Genomic DNA, 23,951 nt, shown 5'->3' on the forward strand with positions numbered 1-23,951 from the left:
GGAAGGAAGGAAGGAAGGAAGGAAGGAAGGAAGGAAGGAAGGATGTTGAAGGAAGGCAGGAAAATGAAGGAAGAAGGAAGGATGTTGAAGGGATGCAGGAAAGTTAACCTGGCTAAAACCTAGTTTGGTATCCTGCACGTGGGAAAGGGAAAATAGGCAAAAAAGAGGAAGCAAAGAATGAAGAAAAGTTGGAGCAGACAGGTATGCCCAGAGCTGAAGCACTAAACGTTTAAGTTCAGTGATTGTCATTGCAGTATTTCAGTCTATAGTCTGGTGTTTAAGTTCGCCGCCCGTAGCAAGCGCAAAATTAGTTTCTTCGTAAAGCGAGGGGGCGTAAGATGGTGAGATTCACCAAATATTGTGAAACAGTCTACGCGAATGAGGAGACACCGACCAGTGTCCAATCTATCCACAACGCGGGGTATCTTAAAGAAAGAATCCCAGATTGGAAGTCTCGTAAAAAAATAGAAAGAAAAATGCGGCAACACGAACTGAAACCACTTGGCCAGCCAGTCTGTCGAAATTGACGAGAGGGAGAGGGGGAGAAGAAGGGGGGACTCGCTCGTTCGCATCTAGCATAGCTCTTTGGACCACTCAATTATTTTGCAATAAGAACGAAGAATCACGCACACACACGGGCTTGAGACACGGGCACAGCGAAGAAACCCCATTTGCAAACGCCGACCGCAAAGCGCCTTTGCAAAAAACAAACAAACAAACAAACAAAGAAACAAACAAACAGCTGTTTGCCCTCTCACAGCACCTGCCGCGCACGCGTGTCGGTTCGGACTGAGCAACAGCTGCTGCCCGAGGTTCGCTCTAGGAAGGTTGGAAAAAACGAATCAAGAGCGCAACTCGAGAGCGCAACAAAAGACGCGCTGAGCACATGTTACGTGCACACTCAAATGCGTCCGCGAATTTGCATGGCGGCTCGTTCAGTTCGCACTCGGCAGCGTCGTAACGTGCCCGCGAGTAAAGAAAGGCGCGACGCGTTTACAAGCTTTGGCACGCGCGGTCTGTTCAGGTATACCGTAGTCGAAGCGACCGCCTCGGGATCCAGAATATGCCCGAATGCCCCCGTTTTCTCCTCTTCAATCCAAAGCGTGAGTGAGTGCGTGCGTGTGTTTGTTTGTGTATGTATGTGTCTGTGCGTGCGCGCGATTGCACGCTGTAAAAACAGTTGTCATCACAAGCTATGTTCATACTAACTCATCCGGAAGATAAATTACCTTGAATTTATTATTTCCTGATTTTTTTTACAGGCAGTAGGTGATTCAAGCGTCTATTGGCCTCGGCGGCCGCTTTTCAGATGGAGGCGAAAAGCGAAAACGTGTGTTCGAGATTTCGGCGCGCGCTAAAGATCCCCAGGTGATCACAAAAATTCCGGAGCCCTCCACTACGGCGTGCCTCATCGCCTGCGTTGCGTCGGCGCGTTAAACCCTACAATCAATCAATCAGGGTTCACCAGACCGAAATGCGAAATGCAATGCTATTTCGCGAAACATAGATGGGGGGGAGGGAAGGGGGCACTATGTACAAATGCGAAGCGGAATCGAGCAACGAACGTTTTATTAATCACACACACAAATCTCGTGTTCACAGTCCTTTAGTGGCTGAACTGTACATAAATATGTTTTGTGGTGACGCTGCGTATTCTCCCCATATAATTCAGAAATGGCCCCGCAGACCTGAAGGACGGGTCTTATTGCAATCTGGGGGTCAAATCTGATTCACACCATCTTATTGGGTCATGCGCATACTTCTAGAAGCATCGAACACAGCTTCTATTACGTCACACCCAGTTTACCGCCTCTGAAATATCAGACAACATAGACCGCGGTAAGCTCCTTTCGGAGCTTGCTAGCTTTGCAATTAAGAGTGGTCTGGCACGGGCCGTCTAGCATTGCGACGCCTAGTCCGTCACACTGACTGAAAAACTGTTAAATGTGAACTCAGTTTGAAGAGTGAACTACGAACTGAAAATGTTCATCTCTATATATTGCCGCGAACCATACATTGGGTTTGTTTATTTGTGTTTTGCTTTTACCGCCCGGCTGCGCCGGTCTGTGTTATCTCTGCGCCAAGGGAAGCGCGTGTTCCATTCTTTTTTTCTGGGCCGCATGTGTTATCTGTTGTGATAGGGAGAGCATTCCGATCTAACGTGAACAGCCCAGAATAATCTTCTTGGATCTACTATGTTCTCGATGCGAATCGACGTTTCGAGAACCACGCGCGCCAAAAGATAAAAAGCCTGCAGTGCGGACGCCGGGGCATTCGATTCGACGACACTCGCCTGTGCAAGTCACTTTGTTGACCGCTGCTTCGCCGCCTCTGTATTCTTTTGAGTTGTTAGGGGAGCACAAGTTCGCTCCAATAAACGTGTTTCTCATTCAACACAACTGCATTGTCCTTGTCTTCGTGACATCTTCCCATCCCATCCCAACCCCAAACCCTCTATTGTCTTTGGCCTTCCTGCCAAATAAAAGCTTCAAATTACTAACTACACGATTCCTCATTGCTTCTGACAGTTTTCATTTGCAACAAAGCTCATTCTTGTTCTGTTCAGGGATTTTTTACATATTTTAACTGCAATAACCATACAAAAATATGCATTTTTGATACTTTTACAAGCGAAATACGGCGCATTAAGAGCTTTACCGCATTTGACAATTTCAAACGAGAGTACAAGAGACGCACAGTAACACACAAGCATTAAAATTTATTTGCATCTGTGAGAAGCTGTACAAACCCGAAAGGCGAGGAAACAAAAGACACGAAGGCAATTTGTAATAAGGCTTAGTTGTATGAGCGTTGCTGTGCCCATCAGTTACTGTACAACTCAAGGCACACTCAAGGCACACCGCTATGCAATCCGCCCGTAGCAATGTCTTTAAAAAAGTAACTAACGGCTCTCGCTAGAATTCCAAAAATACACAAAGACATACCTCAGAACAAAAACTGAGCTACTCCGAACACAATCTGTACAGCGCACGACGTAGCGAACGAGTTCACAAAGTTTTACAAAACCGAACCGCGTGAATAAGTACGTGCAGGCTGCTCGACGGACGCAGAAGGAGCATGGACGATGCCAAAAGTGAACACGAACAAAACCAGGTCATCAAAAGAAAGAACGAATAAATCCAGCATTTAAGCAACGCAGAGACGTCGTCCCGTCTTCTCGCCCATTTCCAGAAAATCGTGCAGCGAAGAAGTTCACAAAGTTTTACGAAAACTGGACAGTGTGAATACTTGCAACCTGCTAACTGGGAGAGGCACGATGCGAGGAGCGAACATAAAACAAAAACAAGCCACGTCTTTAGAAGAAGGAACGAAACAAACCGGAGCAACGAAGTGACGTCAGCGACATTCTCCCGGAAGCGGTACCCGCAAGGTTGCCAGTCTGGTGGGTCACTTGTCCGAGGCCGCGTACCAGAGAAAATAGCCGGAGGCCACCAGGACGAACGCTACGGGAAATATGACCCTAGCGAGCATGTCCACGTCGTTGGGGCGGTAGGCTAGGTACGACCGGTTCGTCTGGCTGCCGACGTCGCACATAACCGTCAGCGCGACCATGGCCGGAGGCTTGCGGTACACGTGGTAGCGAGGGTCGGCGATGGACGTGGAGGAGGCAGAGGCGCTGGTCACACCCGCGTTCTGGGCCCTGACCTGTGCCCGGTACGCGTTGTGGGCCACCACGAACTCCAGCAGGCTGCAGAAGACCATGACGGCGCTCATGAAGAACCACACGTCCCCCGGTTGAAGCTGGCTCGAGTAGGGGCTCGCGATGCGGTTGTGGCGGACCTGCACATCGGGCCACGTTCCGACAGGAATCGGTTGAAGGGACACTGAGGTGATCTGCAATCATTGTGGCACGACTTTGCAAGTGGAAGTCTGCAGTCCGTAGGCCATGTCTCGACCATTCTTGGCGCGCTTGCGCGACTTTATTTATTAGAAAAAAAATGACTGCGCATCGGCTCCTTTCCGTGCAAATGTCGACGAAGGACGATTGTCGACTGGCGCCCCTGCGAAGTAAACGCCTCCCTTCTCTTTCCCACTCACCTCTCATGCTGTTCCGCTCCATTGTCTCGTTCCTCCCAAGATAACACGCTAGAGGTTTGCTCACGTCAATTTAAATTTACCGCACTCCACCGCTCCATGCCGGGTACCTCAATGCAGCGCTGCCGTACGGAGGAGGCGTGTGTGAATCGAGGCACCTACTCTCGCGTTTATAGAACGCCGTTGCCCTACTCCACGTGTGTTCCAAGCGGAACGTGGAACCTATCTAGTAGAACCTTCCGTTACTGTTGCCGTTAGATTTCTCAAAATACCGTCAAAAGCTATAGTGCCGCGGGCGACAGCAGCCGACGGAGTGAATCTTTTTTTCCGCAGTTGATGTAGTATAAAAACAGAACATTCGTTCTATTTTGATAAAGGAAAACTTCAAATATAACGTATGTGTTGATTTACTGCCTCATATTTGCTTAATCCCTTGTTCTTGTACAAAAATGTTGACAAGTATCAACATTGCCACCGGTCTTAGTCGATTAGATTTGGCTGTAAGTATATAAACTTATTGCGCAGCTTCTGTTTCACTTTGGTGGGGTGGCTGAATTGAGTCAGAGGCAGACAGACAGACAGACAGACAGACAGACAGACAGACAGACAGACAGACAGACAGACACAGAGACAGACACAGAGACAGACAGACAGGCCAAACATTTCTGCGTTTAAAGTAGCCCAAGAAAGACTATCTTCTTTAACAATCCATTTGAAAGAGTTGTCCTCCTCTCTTCACCCTCCTTGCCGATTTCCTATCACGTTTCGTGTGACGCTTACTCGAGGCGGGCTTGGCTTGACTGCGCGGCTCGCCGACCCTCCGACAGTCAGTCGGCCAGCTGCTGGCGGCTCGTCGCAATTCGTTCGCTCAGTTAAAACTAATCCATGGCAAGGTTTGTTCCCGAACGAATGTGACTTTAGTTTGCTGTTTTGTGGACTGTATCAAGCTTCGTAAAGTCAATGAAGTCAAAGTAGCTCCACACAAGCGCACATGCGACGCTTCGCTAACTTCGCTTCACTGGAGCTGTAAGCTGCACATATGCATGTGCGACTGCTCCTAGAAACTTTAAGGTTTCTTAAAGGCGGGAGAAGAGTCAGCGAACATACAATAGGTAATACGGAATTAAAATCAACCGAAACTTTTATTGTAAAGTGTAAAACCAATATACTGGAGAAACGTTTTCGCAGGGCAAACGAGCGCAGCGGTCCGCAGCGCGACCACACATTGGCGATTGCATCTTTTGCCTAAGGAACACCGTCACCACAGATAAGATATCCGTGGGGATTTGAGGAACACTTAAGGCACGAATACTCATCTGAGCTTCTGCAAATGCTGAAAATAAAAAAAAAACACCCTGCACGATTATACTTTATATTTCCTATATTCCTACGCAATGCAAACAAGAACAGAAGTTTGACAAATTCTCTACAGTGTCTCTTTAAGGTAAACCTGGGTGAGCAGAAACGCAACCTTAACAAAGCGCCAGCGCCTATACATAAACGTCACGCCAAAGGGTCCATGAAGAAACAAAAAATTACGAGCGCACCCTACGAGTACTCCTTATAATGTAGGGATTGCGAAAGCATGAGTGCTCACATGTCTGGTCACTTTATCCTCAATTATGTGTATTTTAACGTGAAAACATTTTATTCCGGGATTCACGAAGAGTTCGCTTGCGTCATATTCGTCACGGAAGTGACGCCAGTACAACGAAGCATGCGACCTGTAAAGGCTGCACCACTGCACACAGGGTCTTCTTGCGGGGAAGTGATCCTTTAGAACCAAAGAGTACGTTATACTTAGGGTTGTTCGTTTTCGGGTTTTATATTTTAACACGAAAGTGTTTTATGCCGGACGCCAAGATTTCACTGACGTCATATCCGTCACGGAAATGACGCCAGTACACCCTTGCCGAAGCGACCCGCAAGCAGGACGTTACTGACCAAGCACACCCACAAAACAGCCACCGACCCGCAAATCATGCTGACCTGCACATTTCACTTTCTTTTTTTACCAATTTCTATGACAGGGAAATCAACCAAACTTTTTTCTTCCTTCTATAGCCATGGTTTAGCCCCCCCCCCCCCCCCCCCCTGAATTCGCATCACCAAGCAAAGATGACATACAGCGAGGACATAATTTGCTACTAGAAAAAGGCGAATTGCATAGTGACATGTTACCGTGAAGTTTCGAACCGTGGCAGGCGGCACCGTCTGCGTTTTCCCAGCAACCGTACACAGGCTCTTGAATGTAGCTGAGCGCGAGAAGCGTGCTCGCGCGTGCACGCCCCCTCCACCGGTCCCCCCCTTCGGGCACGCATGAATGGCCGACCGCTTGTGAGGCGCGCGTGCCTGGGCGGGAACGACACCATCCAAAACGTCGCTTCAGGAGCCCTTCAAGAAGAACGCAACACCGAGCCTCTGAAAAGTGGCACACTCTTACACTCTTCTCTGCCGTCGGTCATATCTTTGTAGCGTAAACTACACTGGCCGAGGTTGAGCAGTTTCGCGTGGACCTTGAAGGGCCGTGCTGCGCAAGCGCGAGGAGCATTATTCGATTGGATATGGATTGGATTGGATTAAATTGGATTGGATTGGATTGGAAATGCAATCTAATTGGAGTACGGGTGTGTAGAGAACTGGGTCTGCACATTCGCCGGTATGCGCATTCCAGAGGAATGACATCATAGCCGCGGCAGACGCACTGGCGCCGGCGCGTGCCCAGCTGTGCGCCTCCGTTGCGCAGTAGCCAAGTCTGACGCTGCGCCGGAGCCGCTTGATAGCCGCTTAGCGTGGCTCCTGGATGGCCGTGCTGCGCATGCGCGAGGAACAGTGACTGGACTGTACCGGACTGGACTGGACTGGATTGGATTGGAAACTGTTTTAGCAGCAGTAAGCATGATAATCAGCTAATCCAAGACAATCAAGAAACCTAAGAATAACCAGCTAAGCCTCATCTCACGCTACGTATATCCTGGCATAGCCGACCTAAGCCACTGCTAATTTTTTAAGTGCGAATGCACTTTATAAGTGACCCTGAATTCCGGTGACCGCCGTCCGTCCACATAGCAACAGCTGCGGGTGCGCGCGCTCCTCGTCTTCCTTGGCAACGGGGGGAAATGGGCGCGCGCTGCCTGGCCACTGACATGGCACATACCCACGTGGGGGATTGGCCAGGAATCGGGCGTAAGAAGGGCTAATGCACCCGCTTAAAGGAGTACTGACACGAAATTTCAAAGCTGAGATCCGCTCTAGCAATCAAGTACAACGACAACACAAAGTGTCTGTGAATAAATGCATCTTTCTTTCTTTGTAGTTGTGTGTGTGTGTGTGTGATCTCTCTTTCGCGAACATTACCGAACCGCGCAAATTCAACTCATGCATTCGCACTTTCACATTCTTCCCCTCGGGGAAATGCGGGGAAATTTTTTGCCATGACCCGCCGCGGTGGCTCAGTGGCTAAGGCGTTGCGCTGCTGAGCACAAGGTCGCGGGTTCGATTCCCGGCCGCGGCGGCCGCTTTTCTGATGGAGGCGAAAAGCCAAAACGCCCGTGTCGTACGATTTCGGCGCACGATAAAGATCCCCAGGTGGTCAAAATTAATCCGGAGCCCTCCACTACGGTGCGCCTCATCGCCTGCGTTGCGTCGGCGCGTAAAACCCCACAATCAATCAATTTTTTTGCCATGCACGCCGCAGTCTCGACCAGCATGGTTAACTAGTGATTTCGCTCTAATACAATTTTAGTTCCTTAAAAAGGCTGATTTTCGCCGATAACCCCAGTGATGCGTCTTGTTTTTTTAACCACCACTCTGAATTTTTGGGCTAATCAGTAATGACCGATTATAATCAAACTGTGCTCCTTTTTAAATGTCCAAATGCTTTGTGTATGGATCTACGTTATATTGCTGCTTATTTGTTCTGACTGACCACGTTTCACCTGTTTTTATGTACTTGATAAACTACTTGATAAAGTGATAAACTATGGGACCTCTTTCTGTATTCCTTACCAATTCATGTAATCAATTATTTGCAAACTTCCTAACAAACTTCAAACTTCGAACCCGCAAGGAAAAGCTCGCGCAGAATGAGAAACATGTTTGGCATGGACGATTTCTAGGCACGGGGTGTAGGATACGAGCTCTATAGGGACGCAGGCGAATTTTGTTCAGGTTCCCACCTCTATATGTGGGCTAATAAATAAATAAAGAATAATTAAGTTATCTGATTAACTAGTCTTTATTTGCGGAATGCCTGATTCGCTCACTCATTGATTGATTGATTGATTGATTGATTGATTGATTGATTGATTGATTGATTGATTGATTGATTGATTGATTGATTGATTGATTGATTGATTGATTGATTGATTGATTGATTGATTGATTGATTGATTGATTGATTGATTGGCTTCCATTTGTGTGAGTTTGGTGGCGTGTGAAACCTCACTGAAACAATTAAAGGGACCCTGCAATACTTTTTTCTAGTTTATTTGAAATCTTAAATGGTCGAGGCAGCAGCGGTTGCGGCGAAGGACTGCGCAACTAATCTCCGTCTGCCTTGCGTGCAGGACCAGCTCATATCCGGACGTTCACGTGTCAACAGCTTGGCACGTGAAAGTTACCAGACCGACCTATCACCAGCACGCCATCAATCGTCACCGAAACCCTCGCCACCATCCCCGCTTCAAGGCATATATAAGGACCGATCCCACCTCAACCCCTCCACAGTCGAGGCAGCAGCGGTTGCGGCGAAGGACTGCGCAACTAATCTCCGTCTGCCTTGCGTGCAGGACCAGCTCATATCCGGACGTCCACGTGTCAACAGCTTGGCACGTGAAGGTTACCAGACCGACCTATCATCAGCACGCCATCAATCGTCACCGAAACCCTCGCCACCATCCCCGCTTCAAGGCATATATAAGGACCGATCCCACCTCAACCCCTCCACAGTCGAGGCAGCAGCGGTTGCGGCGAAGGACTGCGCAACTAATCTCCGTCTGCCTTGCGTGCAGGTTAGTCACACGTTATAGGCACTGCCTAGCACATTTTGTATAAGTTTTGCCGCTCAAACTGCTGCCAGACTGCTACTGTTAAATTTTGCGTGTGTGAGTGTCTCAGCATTTATGTGTTCGGCCTTTCCGCTCTTTCGCTCCCTTTTTCCAAGTGACCATGCCAACTAACGCGGAACTTACAAAAGAAATAGAAACACTACACGCGGAAATCGGTGAACTTAAGTCTAGTCTCAGCCTGTCCAATGAGCTATATGAATCAGTCAAAGAAAACCAGGAATCCCTTGTAAAAGAAAACAAGGATTTGGGCAAAAGGAACCAACAGCTAACGGAAAGCGTTGCAGCCTTAGAGCAGTATTCAAGGCTAAACAACGTTGAAATTAAAGGTGTACCAGCCACAAAGGGTGAAGATTGCTCCGAAATTCTGAAGAGAATTGGCGAGAAAGTGAACTGCCCCATCACAAGCAATGACTTGGACGTTGTTCATCGGGTTCCTGCAAAAAAAGAATCTAACATCATTGTTAGGTTCTGCTCGCGCGAAAAAAAGGCGGAATTCGCTGCGAAGGCAAGGAAAGCTCGCTTAACAACTGAGTCGATCGGCATGCAACTTCAGCAACACAAACCCGTGTACATTAACGATCACTTGCCACCTGAAAACAAGCGCCTATTTGCTCAAGCCCTGGAATTGAAAAAGGGAAAAAGGATGGCAATTTCTTTGGGTGCAAAACTGCAGGATCCTGGCGCGGAAATCGGAGGACAGTCGGGTCTTTCGCATTTCTTGCGCCGAGGACCTGCACGTCATTGCTTAGGTCATGTAACATATACCACAGTCTGAGTTATGGCCTATCATTCCATCGATCAGTTTTCAAATCTTCTTCAGAATAACGCTATAAATCATAAATCCCTTGTTCATCTAAACATTCGTAGCTTAACCAAGCATTACGATGACTTGGTAAACTTTTTAACCTTAATTGGTCACAATTTTTCCCTAGTGTGTCTTTCCGAGACTTGGCTAACATCAACCGATGCCTGCCTGTTTTCTTTGCATAACTATCGAGCAGAGTTTGCGAACCGTGTGCACAGTCGTTGTGGCGGATCTGCTATTTTCGTTGCCAACACATTACCATACACCCGCCGATATGATATCTCAATCACAACTAGCAAATGTGAATCGGTCTGGATTGAACTAGATAAGTCTTTTCTTTCGAAAACAAACACTATAATCGGATGCATCTATCGCTCTCCGTCATCCTCTTACCCAGAGTGCTGCCATGAATTTGATGAAGTTATGACTCGACTTAACAAGGAAAATAAAAACATCGTTACTGTGGGAGATATTAACATAAACATATTAGACAATTCTGATAGTACGTGTCTAGATTACGCTACTAATGTGCTATGTCATGGCCTTGAATCTTTGTTAAAATTTCCCACACGTTATATTCCTCAGGGACCGAGCACATTGATTGATCATATTTTATCCAACGTCACTACATCACAAACCGCTGGAATCATAGAATTTAGTATCACGGATCATTACCCTATTTTCCTGCTGGTCGAATCCGCAAACACAAATGGGCCGAAACTGATCCAGAAAAGCTCATTCGATTACCGTCAATTCCGCCAGAACATTAAGGAAACAGACTGGGTTGACATTTTGTCGGACGACTCCGCTAACAGTGCCTTCAAAAAATTCAGTTCCGAAATATCTCAAAACCTAAAAATTTGCACAACAACGACAACTGAAACAAAGTGGTTTACGGCCCCAAGAAATACTTGGATATCAAATGGTCTTTTACGCTCCATCCGTAAAAAAAAAATAGCTTGCATAAAAAACTAAGGGCCAAACCATTTAGCTCTACTCTGCTTAAACGCTACAAGACGTATTCCCAACAATTGTCGGTTTTACTTTATGTAGCTAAAAGAAACTATTACAGCATGTTGTTGGGCTAGCTCAAATTGTCAAAAATGGGAATAACACCCGCAAGAACTGGCAGCTTATCAAAGAATTTCTTAACCAGGATGCCCCGGAACCTAATCCCAATTTTATCACTGATGGAACCGCAGTCTATTCTAACGACAGCGACATCGCAAATGCCTTCAACTCGTATTTTTCCCTTAATTCTTCCGCTACCAGTCAACGAAAACAAAGCTTCACTCGCTGTTCCCATTCCTTCTACTTACGGCCTACGTCATACGAAGAAGAATTTCAAACTCTTATCACCATGAAAAGCAGCGGTGCCGGGTTTGACAACATCTGCCCTGCTAAAGTAAAGGCTGTAGCTGGCGATATTTCGACCGTTCTTGTGCAGTTAATCAACACAATATTCAAAAGCGACGTCTTTCCCGAAGAACTAAAGAAAGGTAAGATAGTACCAGTGTTCAAAAAGGGTGACCGAAATATCTTATCCAACTACCACCCCATAACAATATTGCCCTTTTTCAGTAAACTGATTGAAAAGCTGATTGTGTCGAGGTTAATGACCTACTTCACAAAATTCGGTCTTTTAACACCCCAACAGTTTGGCTTCAGGCCTAATTATTCTACTGAACTTGCACCTATTCAGCTTACAGACTATATCAAACAGAGTTTAGATAATCGCCTTTTCGCGGGTGCCGTATTCATTGATCTTACAAAAGCATTCGACACTATCAATCATAATATCTTGTTGCAAAAACTAGAATCGCTTGGTGTATGCGGCCCGGCGCATTTACTCACAAAAAAATTACCTAAGCAACCGAAGCCAATCTGTGAAATTCGGCAGCGCTATGTCTGAACCAAGAATCGTCAATCAGGGTGTTCCTCAGGGTTCTATTTTAGGTCCCCTATTATTCCTTGTATATATCAATGACCTCCCTACCTGCCTCAACAACAGTAACTGTATCCTCTATGCGGACGATACGACAATATTTTCTTGCGACAACGATATCTCTAATCTAACAGCAAAGTTAACGACCGATCTTGAAAAGGTTAACTGCTGGTGCCAAAACAACCTGTTACAAATTAACAGGCTAAAAACCACTTTCATGATCTTTCATTCCGCTCATAAAGAACTTACAAACACACCATATATCATTTTTGACAATCACGTCATCTCTTCATCAGATTCTACTACGTTTCTTGGAGTTATCCTAGACAAAAACATGAAATTTGACAAACACATAAGATCGGTCACATCTAAAATTGCATTCGGCATTCGTGTCCTAATTAAAACCCGCTATTTTTTCCAATTGTCCCTTCTACGATCGTTATATTTCTCGTTCATTCACAGCCACCTTACGTATTGCTTGTCTTCTTGGGGCAACACGTATAATACCCATCTTGCACCTCTGCGTCGTCTTCAAAATCAAGCCGTTCGTCTGCTTACTTTCAGTGATTGCCGATCTACTGTAAAACCCATCTTCCACAACCTTGGCATCCTACCCCTCTCTATCGAACATCTTAAGCTGTGTGTACTTATTTCCCGTTTACGAGATAATCCTGAATTTCTCCCGTCCTTTGACAGAACGTGTTTGCTTAACACAAACAACACCAGGTTTTCAATGCAACATAATATATTACTTCCAACTGTCCGTTCAAACTACGGAAAACAAACACTGTTATTTTCTGCTGCCACCATTTGGAATGCCTACCCCCTGCCCTTAAATCGTACCCCTCCCAGTGCTCTTTTTATAGGTCTGTAAGAAAATTCATACTTGGTACACTCTCATAATCAAACTCTGATCGCCTGCTTCATTCACTCCGATCGCCTGCTTCGTACTTTCGTCAGAAGAAAAAAAAATAGATGATAACTTCTTGAACTACTTACTGCGCACATGCGCAGTACTCGAATTTTGCTACCAATGTATAACTATTTGCATGAATTTGTTCATTTGTGTTCTATTTTTAATCGCTGTGTATACCGCCTACCCAATAATATTTTTGTTTGCATTATGAAACGGGAGGTCCCCCTGTCGGATTTTTTCCATTGGACCTCCTTCTGTAAAACCCTGTTTTTGTAAAAACTGTACCCAACTACTTAATAAAAAACAATGTCAAAACAATGTCAATGTTGCAGAACGTAGTCACCCAACACACCCAGTACTTAGATTAGGGGGTCGCAAAGTACCTCAGCCAAAAATTACTGCTCTATGCCCATCAGATAACTCGTACACTCGCTCAAAAGGTTTTTCTTTCCCGGTCTTTACGTTCTTCGACGGCTCGAATTCCATCACTAAGGCCATGCAGCGGCTGTTGGCCGGTTTTCCTTCAGTTGCAGCAATGAACGCTTTTCGACAGCAACAAAAAGAAAGCCACAAGAACAAAGCAGAAATGGAAGGCGTACCCGGTGCGACGAGCAGATCACGCAGTGCCTCTCCGTGCTGGCGATAACTGTAGCTTTCGCATTGGTCCCAGACGCGAAGGAAAGAGGGAAAGCGTTTATCGAAAGTGTTGCAGGGTCCCTTTAAAGGCAGGCAGGTTGGCGTTGTCCCATACCATTTGTGTATGCGATTCTGCCCTGCAGGCATTACACTGCCTGAATTGTGATTGAGCAGGTAAAGTGCGAGAGCGTTTCCTCCCGAAATATTTGGGTGCTGTCAAAGGATTGTTGGACCTGTCCTGGCGAAAAGTTTTGACACGGACGTGGCAACACCGCTTACCTGCGCCGCCAGCGTGAGGAGGCAGGAGACGCCCAGCGTGACCCTAGAGGCGGCCGCGCCGACATCCACCCAAAAGGCCATCCAAGACACCACGACAACCAGGGTGGACGGGACGTAGGTGGACAGCAGGAAGGACCACGTCACCTTGGAGAAGTGGAAGCTGGCCGTAACGGCCGGCGGGTGGCCGATGGCCCTGGAGGACTCTTCGTGCTCGTGCTGGGAAGGCTCCACCTTCACGAGCCTGTAGGACAGGGGGCGGATGCCTTCCTGCAGGACGATGCTCTCGTGCTGGCCGAAGAACGGGCTGGCGCTGTCGTCGCCCACCCAGACGAGGCTGGCTGCGCTGTCGGCGTTGTGCACCAGCTTCACCACCAGGCTGCAGACGGTGCCGCCCAGAATGAAGGTGTCCTCTTGGGCCAGGCACAGAACCTGCGCGGGCGAGAATACGAGATGCAGTGAAAGCGAAACAATCATTGTCCGAGTGCCCAACGTGTTCTCTCACCATCGTAACCGTCCTTTTTTGCCTCTTTCTCTTCCTCCACCCTCTTATCGCACCCTCCTTATTGTTTACCTATTGGCTGTATGCCTAGGAAAATAATAGTAACGTCCGTCCATCCGTCTGTCTGCCCTTGAACATTCAACTGCCCGACCAAGAAACAGTCTGAAGACTTCTTTACCCCAAAGTCATCATCATCATCGCCAGCCTGTCTACGCCCACTGCAGGGCAAAGGCCTCTCCCATTATTCTCCAATTATCATGGTCCTGCGCTAACTGCGACCAATTTATCCCCGCAAACTTCTTGATCTCGTCTGCTCATCTAACTTTCTGCCGCCCCCTGCAACGCTTGCTTTCTCTAGGAATCCGCTCTGTTATCCTTAATGACCAGCGGTTATCTTGCCCTCGCATTACATGCCCTGCCCACATCCATTTCTTCTTAATTTTTACTGATATTTCCTTGAGACGCGTTTGTTCTTTGACCCACTCCGCTCTCTTCTTGTCCCTTAGTGTTACACCTATCATCTTCCCTTCCATTGCGCGCTCAGTCTTCCTCAATTTAAGCTGAACCCTCTTAGTGAGCCTCCAAGTTTCTGCCGCGTAGGTGGGTACCGGTAAGATGCAGCTCTCATACACTTTCTTCTTCAGGGGCAATGGTAGGCTGCCATTCATTATCTAAGAATGGCCGCCGAATGCACTCCACCCCAGTCCTATCGTTCTGATTATTTCTGAAGAAGAAAGTGTATGACAGCTGCATCTTACCGGTGCTCACCTACGGGGCATAAACTTGGTGGCTCACGAAGAGGGTTGAACTTAAATTGAGGACGACTCAGCGCGCAATGGAACGGAAGATGATGGGTGTAACATTAAAGGAGCCATGAAGAGGAAATACAACTTCGTTTAATTCGAAATAACTATGATTCAGTATCTCACTCAGCTCCATTACAGCCCCGAAAGATGTTTTTTTAACGAAAAAAAGCAAGAAGTATTTAAAAACTCAAATTTTGCGCCACAGTGACGTGTTATGAGCAAGAATGACGTCATACGGGCCAACAATGAAACAATTTTCAGTGCGTTAACCACACGTTAGCATTCAAGTGATTCGGTCAAATGGAACTAGAGGCCCCATTACAGACGTCCAGTCATGTGTCGTCGCGACAGGTCAGTTAGGCGGCCGCCAATCGCACAAACAAGGTTACGTGACGTCATAGAAACGTTGCGGGAAATTGGCTAGGGGGTCGCGACTGCTTCACACGTTTTCTTTAATATATCCGTTATTTGTTTGAAGATTGCGATGATATTGGTATCATTGTTATCGGGACTAAGCCGTCTTTTTAATAAACCCAACTTGAGTTTGTCTTCATGGCTCCTTTAAGGGACAAGACGAGAGCGGACCACAAAGTATATATCGGCAAAACCATTCCGTACTACTCAAACTGCTTCCACGGCTCGTTCATGGCCACATTAAAAGCGCACTGACGCATTTCAAGCGAATTACGCAAGGGTGAACGCCAGTGTTTCTTTCAATTCAAAGTCAGTTTTCACGATAGCACAATGAAGAGCAATAAGCATCTCCCGTATTACAAGCCAATGCAGAAGAGGGTTCAGCGCACGATGGCCAACGTACGTGAAAGACAATCCTCTGGCGCAAGAGCAAGAAGTCGTCATCCCTGACGTAGACGTCCGACTCGTCGAACCGCGTCACCTGTCCGGCGCTCTCGAAGACCACGCTTGGCTGCCACACGCTTCGGGCGAGGAACTCTGGCATGGTGCGGTGGCCTAGTTGGCGCAGCAACGTCGCGTCCACCCGGGAGTCACGCCAAAGCAGCGACACCCACGCGTTGAGCTTGAAGTCGAGCCAGCTCTCCCGTACGTCACCCACGAAGATGACCTCCAGTTGGATGAACACGTCGGTCTTGTTGTCGGCTGTTCGGGGCGGCGAAGACTTGCTGTAACTGCAAAATCATAGCATAGACTAACTTCTTTAATCCGAAGTCGCATAATTCGAACACACGGATGATTCAAGCTAGCCCATTGGTCCCGGCAAGGTGACGTGTATTTGAAAGGGGGAAAACTCTCATCAATTTTAACCTGAAACACATACAACGCTTGTGTTAAAGGCGATTTCCCGCCCGTACCAAAGATGGCCCATCTCGAACATCTCAAATTTATTCTTCCAGATGTTGCATCAAAGTTTTTCTGGCGATGTCATTTCCGTGTCGGATATGACGTCACTTAGATATTGGTGGACCCCGGAACAAAACACTTTGGTGTTAATAAAGCCGTTCCACTCAACGTGCAAGCTGTCGGAAGTGCAGAGCAGTGATTCGCCATAATGGGCTCTGGCGCCGTTATCCGCTCACTCTTACCACCCGCCACGCTCTTCGCCGCCCTGTCTCACTTCTCTCCTGACGGAGTGAACGGAGGTCTGTCCAATGCAATTCAAATTTCCCGCCTTTGCAGAGCTCGCGCGCCCCCTCGCTGAAACTTCGCCAGCGGGAGTTCTGTTCTTCTTGTGCTTCCTTTCATCCCGCACGTGCCGGCGTCTTACTGCACAGTTTGGAACACGTCGTTTCTGGCAGCCACTTTTTTCGCTTATTATCGTAAAAACCGGGCGTTCTTGACTAAATGGACGCCGGGGCTGCCGGTTATATAAACAGATCTTGCCTCAAATGCACCTGCAGTTTTCTTTGCGCTAAACAACGGGGAGATGTACGACAAGCGCCAGCGGTTCACGAGTTTCGAATGGTTATGAACTTATGACTATACAAACCGCTCGTTTTTCGAAGCCTCTGTGGAACGCCGTGACGACGGTATTCCGTGGGGCGAGCTACGGTGACAAGGCGAGCTCTTAACTTAAAGTGCTCTTAACTTAAAAGCGAATGCCGGACTGCTTCTCGGGGAGTCCGCGGCGAGATCGGGACTTTAAATCGAGTAGCCCCATTACTGTGCTTCAGTGGCGCCCGCGGGTCGCTGTGGAGCGACAGGTAACGTCCAGGGCGCCGAGCTGCCTTGTCCGACCCTGACAAGAGCTCTCACTTGTCATTTTTATTTTTTACAGGATCAGAGGCTGCCACTCTCGCCAGTTCATATGCGAGAAGCTCACAGGGGTCAATTTGGACAAAACTTAACTGACCAACTTTTTGTGTTTCATTGATCTCGACTGCTAAGTTTGTGATTCATGGTGGTATTTGCGAGCGAAGTGAAGGCGCTCCGTTTAGAAAGGGGACTATAAAAAATGCCTGTTTGAAATCGGGCAAGCTTCGACTCTTCTGTGCCAGAAGCGCTCAGCTCGCGAAGACGTCAACTATATTTTGCCTGTGTCCTCGCTAAACAATTTCAATACCGGTGGTTACGGTTTCTTTGCGTGTATACGCTCGGGAAACACGATATAAAAGCGCTGTAATTTGCTTTTCGCGGCCGTACCTTCCGCGGCCGTACCCTTATGAAGACTTTGTAGACTAAGACACAAGTCATTTCCTTATCTACGTGTGTGAATGCTCGTATTTTTCTTATTTTATTTCTTGCCCTATTTTGTTGGCATCACCACCCCACCTGATGTAGACAATGTAGACAATCACACAGCCGGCCACGCGGACCTCGTCAGTACATTAAACCGTTCTCGCCATCTCACTCTAGATGTTCCTTTTCTGTCCCTATCAGGGTGCGCGAAACTTGAATGGACGTGTGGTGTGGGTCAGTGGCGCCCTCCTTCGGAGTACATTTGCACTAGGTGTGCCTCTGCGTGGCCTCCGCGATCGGGTGCCGGCGGCGCCGCCGGCAGCCGATCGCGGAGGCCACGGCCTCTGCACGGCCTCCGCGATCGGCTGCCGGCAGCCGATCGCGGAGGCCGTGGTTCCTGCGCTGGAAAGCGATAGATGTCGTTGTCAAACGGCACACGTGATTGGAGTCAGCCAATCACATGTGTATGCGTGTCGTCATGGGTCGTCGCGAATAAACGGTCGCTTGTCGGCTCAGTTGGTTGTTTGGGCTGAAGTGGGTCGGATCTCGTACTTTCCTGCTCGTGCCGCGGTCTGGTGTGCCGGCGCACGTCGCACCTCGCTTCGCTGCAGTCGCCGGGCCCCTGTCGTCGGCCACCACCCGCGATACAACAGGGCGCTACAACAACTTGCGGCTATTCCCTATTCATGCGGATGATATGTAACGAAAAATACCAATGACTCGGCATATTCACAGCTGAGAAGTGACAGACGACCAATTGGTACACCACCAGTGACCGAGCATATTCATAGACCTATGCGCGCAGCGCACTCACCCGGGTACCAGGACTTGGTTGTAGAGCGCCTCTTCCTCCACGGACAAGGCGACACAGTTTCTAAGCAGCACTAGCATGAGGAACGCGAGGCAGGGACGTTTGGACCCCATGTACTTCGGCTGAGGCCCAGCTCGAGTTACTAGATTTTTTTTGTTTTCCGTCTGGGAGGGGGAACAAGTGGTCTAAGAACTTCCCCGTGCGTCAAGGCAGCTTACAGGGCGAACGTCAGTGCATTGGGTAGAGTGGAAGTTCCGCTTGAACCGTTGGGGGCAGGCGGAAGCAGATGTTGATGTCCGTGGCAGTAGCGATTGGTTCGCAAGCCAGAGTGCAGAGCACCGACTTGTGTGAAGAAAATGCTCAAAATGGCGGCGTGGATTGAAACCGAAGCTGTGATAGCGAATGACATACCAGAGGCCGTGCTACGCGCTTCCTCTGGGACGTCATTGGAGCCAGCAGATGACCTTTTTCTTCAGTGAAAGGGAGAAGAAGTCGACGGTGCTGCAGCACACTTCTTGGCCAATCCCCCGCCAATTCCCCCGAGTCAGTACCGCCCCGACGCCTCCATCGTGGTTAGTCTGAAGCCGAAATGTAGACACACGCCTTCAATTAGCGAAAATCTTAAATTCCTTGATGCTGAACGTAGCCATAGCCGTAAGATCAAACATATACCGTTAGCGAATGCACTATCGGCGTCAAATGAAACGCGAACACGAAGATAGGAACCTGAACACACAAATAGCGCGATTTCTTTCCATGACAAGCCAAAATTACGCGTGGCTTAGTTACAAAAACAAAGTTGGGAAAAGTGGATTTTCAAACATACCAATAGTAAGTCATTACATGATCTCTACGAACAGTATTTTTATTTTGCGCGGTCCGGTTCATATGTTCGTGTTCGCGTTTCATCTGACGCTGATAGTACATTCCCAACGAAATTACGTGCTTTAAAAGTGAAAGCGTAACGGTATCCCCTGCTGCGCTATACGAAGTCCTCATGAGCGCGCTCTCGTGTTTTATTTCGACTCCAGAGCTACTTTAATGTGAAAGAAAGCGCGCCGAAAGTCGTATTCCATGAGAGTTCGGAGTGAAGAAGTGGGGTGGTCCCCCTGCCACCTTGCCTGTCACCATGGATTCGATTCCCATCTTCCCGCGATTTTTTTTTTAAGCGATAGCTTTCGTAGTGGGACCGATGACGTCGTGGCAAAAAACTAATGCATTTGTTCATAGACCGGTTGGTCGACCGAAAAGCTCTGATAAGATCCCTGGATACACGGCGCGCGCGCGTAACAGGACTTCCGTTGTGGCAAAACGGCTAATTAAAAACCGCCACAAAAAGGAACGCTTCCAGATAAGACAACACACGATCGATCATGAAGGATTAGAAGCAGAAGAAGAAGAATACTTTATTTTCAGCAGAAGTTGTTACAATTCCTGCTGAAGGGGCAGGAGCTAAAGGCATTGAGTGCCTGACGAGGGCTCCTGACCCTCTGGAGTTCACAACAGAGGACATGTTCAAATCAAATATGCGTGCTTAGCAATGAGATCCAGCAATAGAGAGAAAAAATAAGTAAATTAGGAAAAATGCAAAAAATCCTACATTTCCAATCATGAGAATGCTAAGTTATACAATATACGTAAAACCTTTTTTTGCAATACCTGTTACCAGCAGATACAATAGAACACGACATATTTCCTTGCTGATTGTTCCCCATGTCTATGAAAAAAATCAAGTCTTCAAACAACACAGTTTACATTCCTTAGAGTGAGACACGCCAAGTGATTGTCATATCTCACTTTCTTTTCTATAAACATGCCCTTGGTTTCAGTCTTAAATACGGTTGCACTGGTGCTAAATTTTAAATTATCCGCTAGGATGTTCAAGACATGTGGTGCTTGATAAGTGGCCGATTGTTTGCCGTAATTAGTCCTAGTTTTAGGTAATAATAGCATACCATTATCTCATAAGCCAGGTCTCTGTATACATTGTAATTGTTCGTATGTGCGTCTACTCGCAAACGAAGAACGAACACATGCGCGAGAAATCGTCGCAGGAGTTCGTTCTTAGTTTGTGAGTTGGGTCTTTGAAGGCTTGACGATGGATTTGATGCAGTCAGAAAAATTTGCACACTTTTGACGCAGTTTTTTTTTTACAAAGCTTTCGCAGTTCTCTAAACGTTATGTGGAAATGGTTATTTTTGTGGTGGACCACGCGCGCTACGTTGACGTTTTCAGCCGTCCGATACGAGATACGAGTGGTTTTGAACGTTACGGGGGCATTCTTTCGCATTAATGTGTGCTTTAAAAGCCCCAGCAATAAAGACAACGAAAAAAAACTCGCGAAAACGAATTAGTTTAGGGGGGTCAGATTGCTTTAATTCCCATGGTAAAACTTGACATCGGGTTGACCCCCTGGTCGGAAGACATGGACGGGATTGGGGGTGGGTAGTGTGTTTCATGGAACCCCCATACCCGACAGGGTGCCGGAAACGACAAATTACGGGCGACTGGGTTCTCGGTAGAGTAGATGGCTTGAAAAGGGGTGGTGCCGTGAGTTTAGGAGTCTCAGCAGTGCTCGAAGGGTGGTATGTTGTGTGAATAACTGGGAATGCGGGCCGGCGAATATACTGCCTTGGTGTTAGTGGGCCCGGATTACTGCATACGTTACCAGCGGCTCCGTCTCGGGGAAGTAAAAAAGGGGGAGGGGGGGGGGTGCTTGTCAGATTAAGTTCTATTTTCACAATGTAATGCAAAACGCAGGCCTCGATATTTTTTCAGGACTCCTTTTCCGGACTGTGTACTGAAAGAATAACATACGATTACTGGGTTTTGTGGGCGAAGCTCCTTAGGGGCTGAGGCTGGGATAGTCCCGTCGTCGTCGTAATCGTCTCATGTAGTCCCGGTACTAAAACACCGGGATACTCGTTTACGCCTCGTGCAAGAACGTAACGCGTGTTAAAAAAAACACCGGGACACTGGTTTACGTCTCGCGCTGGAGAACTTCGGGCTTTAAAGACAAGACTTACAGCATAGCTGTATACCTCTACCCCCCAACGGTTCATCTCCGTTGGCAAAAACGCCAAGAATAGACTCATACACTGCATGCTTCGCCCCTTCCCGTGGTGGACCTCTGGCTCCTCCAGTTGCGGCGCGATGCTCAGAAATCTGAGCGACACGTCTTGATGGGACGGAGCTTTTATGGAATCTACTAGAAAAAGGGCGCGAGCCGGCGCAGCCACGAGAGCATACGACACCTCGTGAAAAGCAGAATTAAATGATGATCAGCGTTGCCTGCTAGAACCTGTGAAGACGGGGGAGTCACAACAAGGTACAAAACAAGATACGCATGAGCATTTTTATAAAATGTACGAATAATACTGGTGAAACTTCGTGCCAAGTAAGCTTGCGGAGACGGAAGGAAAGACCCGGGATAGTGAACACAATTTATTTTCTCTATACAAAGGCCTTCGGCATATTTACAGAAGAGAAGAAACGAAAACTCCATTCGCCGGGAGCCAGGCTTGGGCCGCGCCCGTCCAGCGGGCATTGAAGTTCCAGGGTCCACGTGCAACCAAAAGGTGCCGGTGTGGCTGCAAAGTGGGCGGCAGGTCAATTAGACATGTGAAACAGAGGATGTCGAACATAACGAGGAACGTTGACCACAAAGTCCCGGTGCCTTACTGCGTGCGTCGCCGTGTGAAAGCTAGTTTTCTTAATGTCGCGTTTTTTCCCCATATGAGCTGCAGTGTGCTCTTCCACCACCACACTTTGGGTTGCAGCTTGAAAAAAAAAAACGTGCGTTTTTGGTGTCGCGGTTCATTTTTTAACACGAAAGTGTTTTATGCCCGGGTACACCAAGATCTCACTGACGTCATATCCGTCATTGAAGTGACGTCGCTAGAAAAAGTGCAATTTAGGCGGCGCCCGGATTCGAGCCCACGAACTCTCGCCTCTCGCCACAACGTGGCGCTCTACCAACTGTGCTATGAACAGAGACGTTGGCAGCTCTACGAACGCGTCTGGCGTCCTTCACTACGAGTCATTCAGATGGTGCTGCTGCCTAGGAGAGGCGAAGCGAAGTAGCGCATCATGACGCTAATGAGCGCCGGCAGTTGGCTCCTCGATGCCAGCGCGTTCGTGAACGGGGGACGTACGCGCATGAATTGAGGCACCGTCCGCTGCCGCGTTGTTCCCATTACCGGTATGTGTTTCAAGCTGCTGTTTCTGTGCATGTCATTCTTAGTTTTGTTGTCCCGGAATAAACAGATTTCTTTTTCTTGCGCATTTACGTCACTTGGTCAAGGCGCAAGTTCATTGTTGTCAACAATGTTGGCTACTATGAACACTGACACCGGACTTGTTCAGATTTGGCTGCGAGTGTATAAGACTATTGCGCAGATTGAGTCCCACTTTGTCTGCCTCAATTCAGCCACCCGGCCAGACAGACAGACACAGACAGATAGACCAAAATTTCTGCGTTTTTGTAGCCCAAGAGCTTCCAGCGTGTCTAAGCTACGTGTGCACGTGCTGGCATACGCAGCCGTTTATTGGAACCGCAGCTAATTCTCACTTCGGATTTTGTGCGAACCACGCACTGTTGAACTAAAGGCAAGACGCCAAACAAGGGAAAGAACGCGGACAAGACGAAGCGTGTGTGAAGACAAACACTAAAGACGTCGGTCAGTCTTGTCGGAGACCCTTTCATTTCCCTTGTTAAGCGTCCTTTATTTTCAGGCTGCGCGGTTCCTCTCCAATACGACAAATGTACCCCGTCATCACAGACTGTGCGATTGGGCAGATTCAATCTTTTGAAATGCCGCGTCAGCTGCGTGCATTTTTAGAAGTCCCCGAAGAAAAAAAAAAGCGATCATTACAGTACTACGCAGAAGTGTCTCGGCAAAGATCAACTCAGCCCTGAATGTAATATCAGAGTTTCATACTAACCTACTGAGGGAAATCTGTCGCTGTCGTCGCGGGCCGCCGTGGGCGGCGCCATTGCCGCTAGCGACGTTCCTCGCCTACTTGGCTTAACTAGCCATATGGCTTTTTTGTTCGCGAAGCCAAAATCAACAAAAAAGGGTAGCATTTTTTCTTGTTCCTCGTACATGAAGCTTCTGAATAATTAATGACAAATCAATCTTTTTGGAGGTTCAATTTTAAAATATCAAAACAAATTTCATGAACCTTCTACAGCAATATTGTTGCTTTTTTGCAGCCAGAGCCAACTTTTCAGCCTGTTCATGAGCCATGCCAAGGACAAGTGGAACGTCCCTGCCCGGCACACCAAGGAACGCTCGCTGAAGCGCGGGTCCCCTAGACAGTGGCGCCAGATTTCCCTCTAGTGTATATTAGCATGAAACTATGGTTCATACAACTGAAGTCAGTACGGCAATTACAGACCGATATTTGCTGTACTAAAAACCCGGCTGACAATTGTCGGCACCGATAGGGTTAGGCCTCGCCCCCGATCCACCTAG

General features: G+C 47.8%; 2 protein-coding genes across 5 annotated transcripts in view; both read right to left on the bottom strand.

Moving 5' to 3' along the window:
• Positions 1–2,622: 2,622 nt before the first annotated feature.
• LOC144157896 (gamma-aminobutyric acid receptor subunit rho-2-like) lies at positions 2,623–18,916 on the bottom strand. Of its 2 annotated transcripts, none has more exons than XM_077688614.1 (4): positions 18,478–18,916; positions 15,829–16,156; positions 13,851–14,135; positions 2,623–3,801 (listed from the first exon to the last, which is right to left on the bottom strand). In XM_077688614.1, exons 1-4 carry the CDS (start codon positions 18,585–18,587, stop codon positions 3,409–3,411), a joined length of 1,116 nt encoding a protein of 371 aa, XP_077544740.1. In that variant the 5' UTR covers positions 18,588–18,916; the 3' UTR covers positions 2,623–3,408. The 2 variants fall into 2 exon arrangements, with proteins under 2 accessions (XP_077544740.1, XP_077544739.1); XM_077688613.1 differs by having other exon boundaries at positions 2,698–3,801; positions 13,707–14,135.
• A 2,989-nt stretch (positions 18,917–21,905) lies between these two features.
• The window catches only part of LOC144159075 (uncharacterized), a 39,071-nt gene continuing 37,025 nt past the window's right edge, over positions 21,906–23,951 (bottom strand). For all 3 annotated transcript variants that reach the window (XM_077690336.1, XM_077690335.1, XM_077690337.1), the window contains one exon: positions 21,906–22,064. The gene's annotated coding sequence lies outside the window, so the exon portion shown is untranslated. The remainder of the gene's footprint in view (positions 22,065–23,951) is intronic.

This window comes from Haemaphysalis longicornis, unplaced genomic scaffold, assembly GCF_048455015.1.
Source record: "Haemaphysalis longicornis isolate Haplotype H1 unplaced genomic scaffold, Haemaphysalis longicornis Haplotype H1 scaffold_10, whole genome shotgun sequence".
Taxonomy (NCBI): Eukaryota; Metazoa; Arthropoda; class Arachnida; order Ixodida; family Ixodidae; genus Haemaphysalis; species Haemaphysalis longicornis.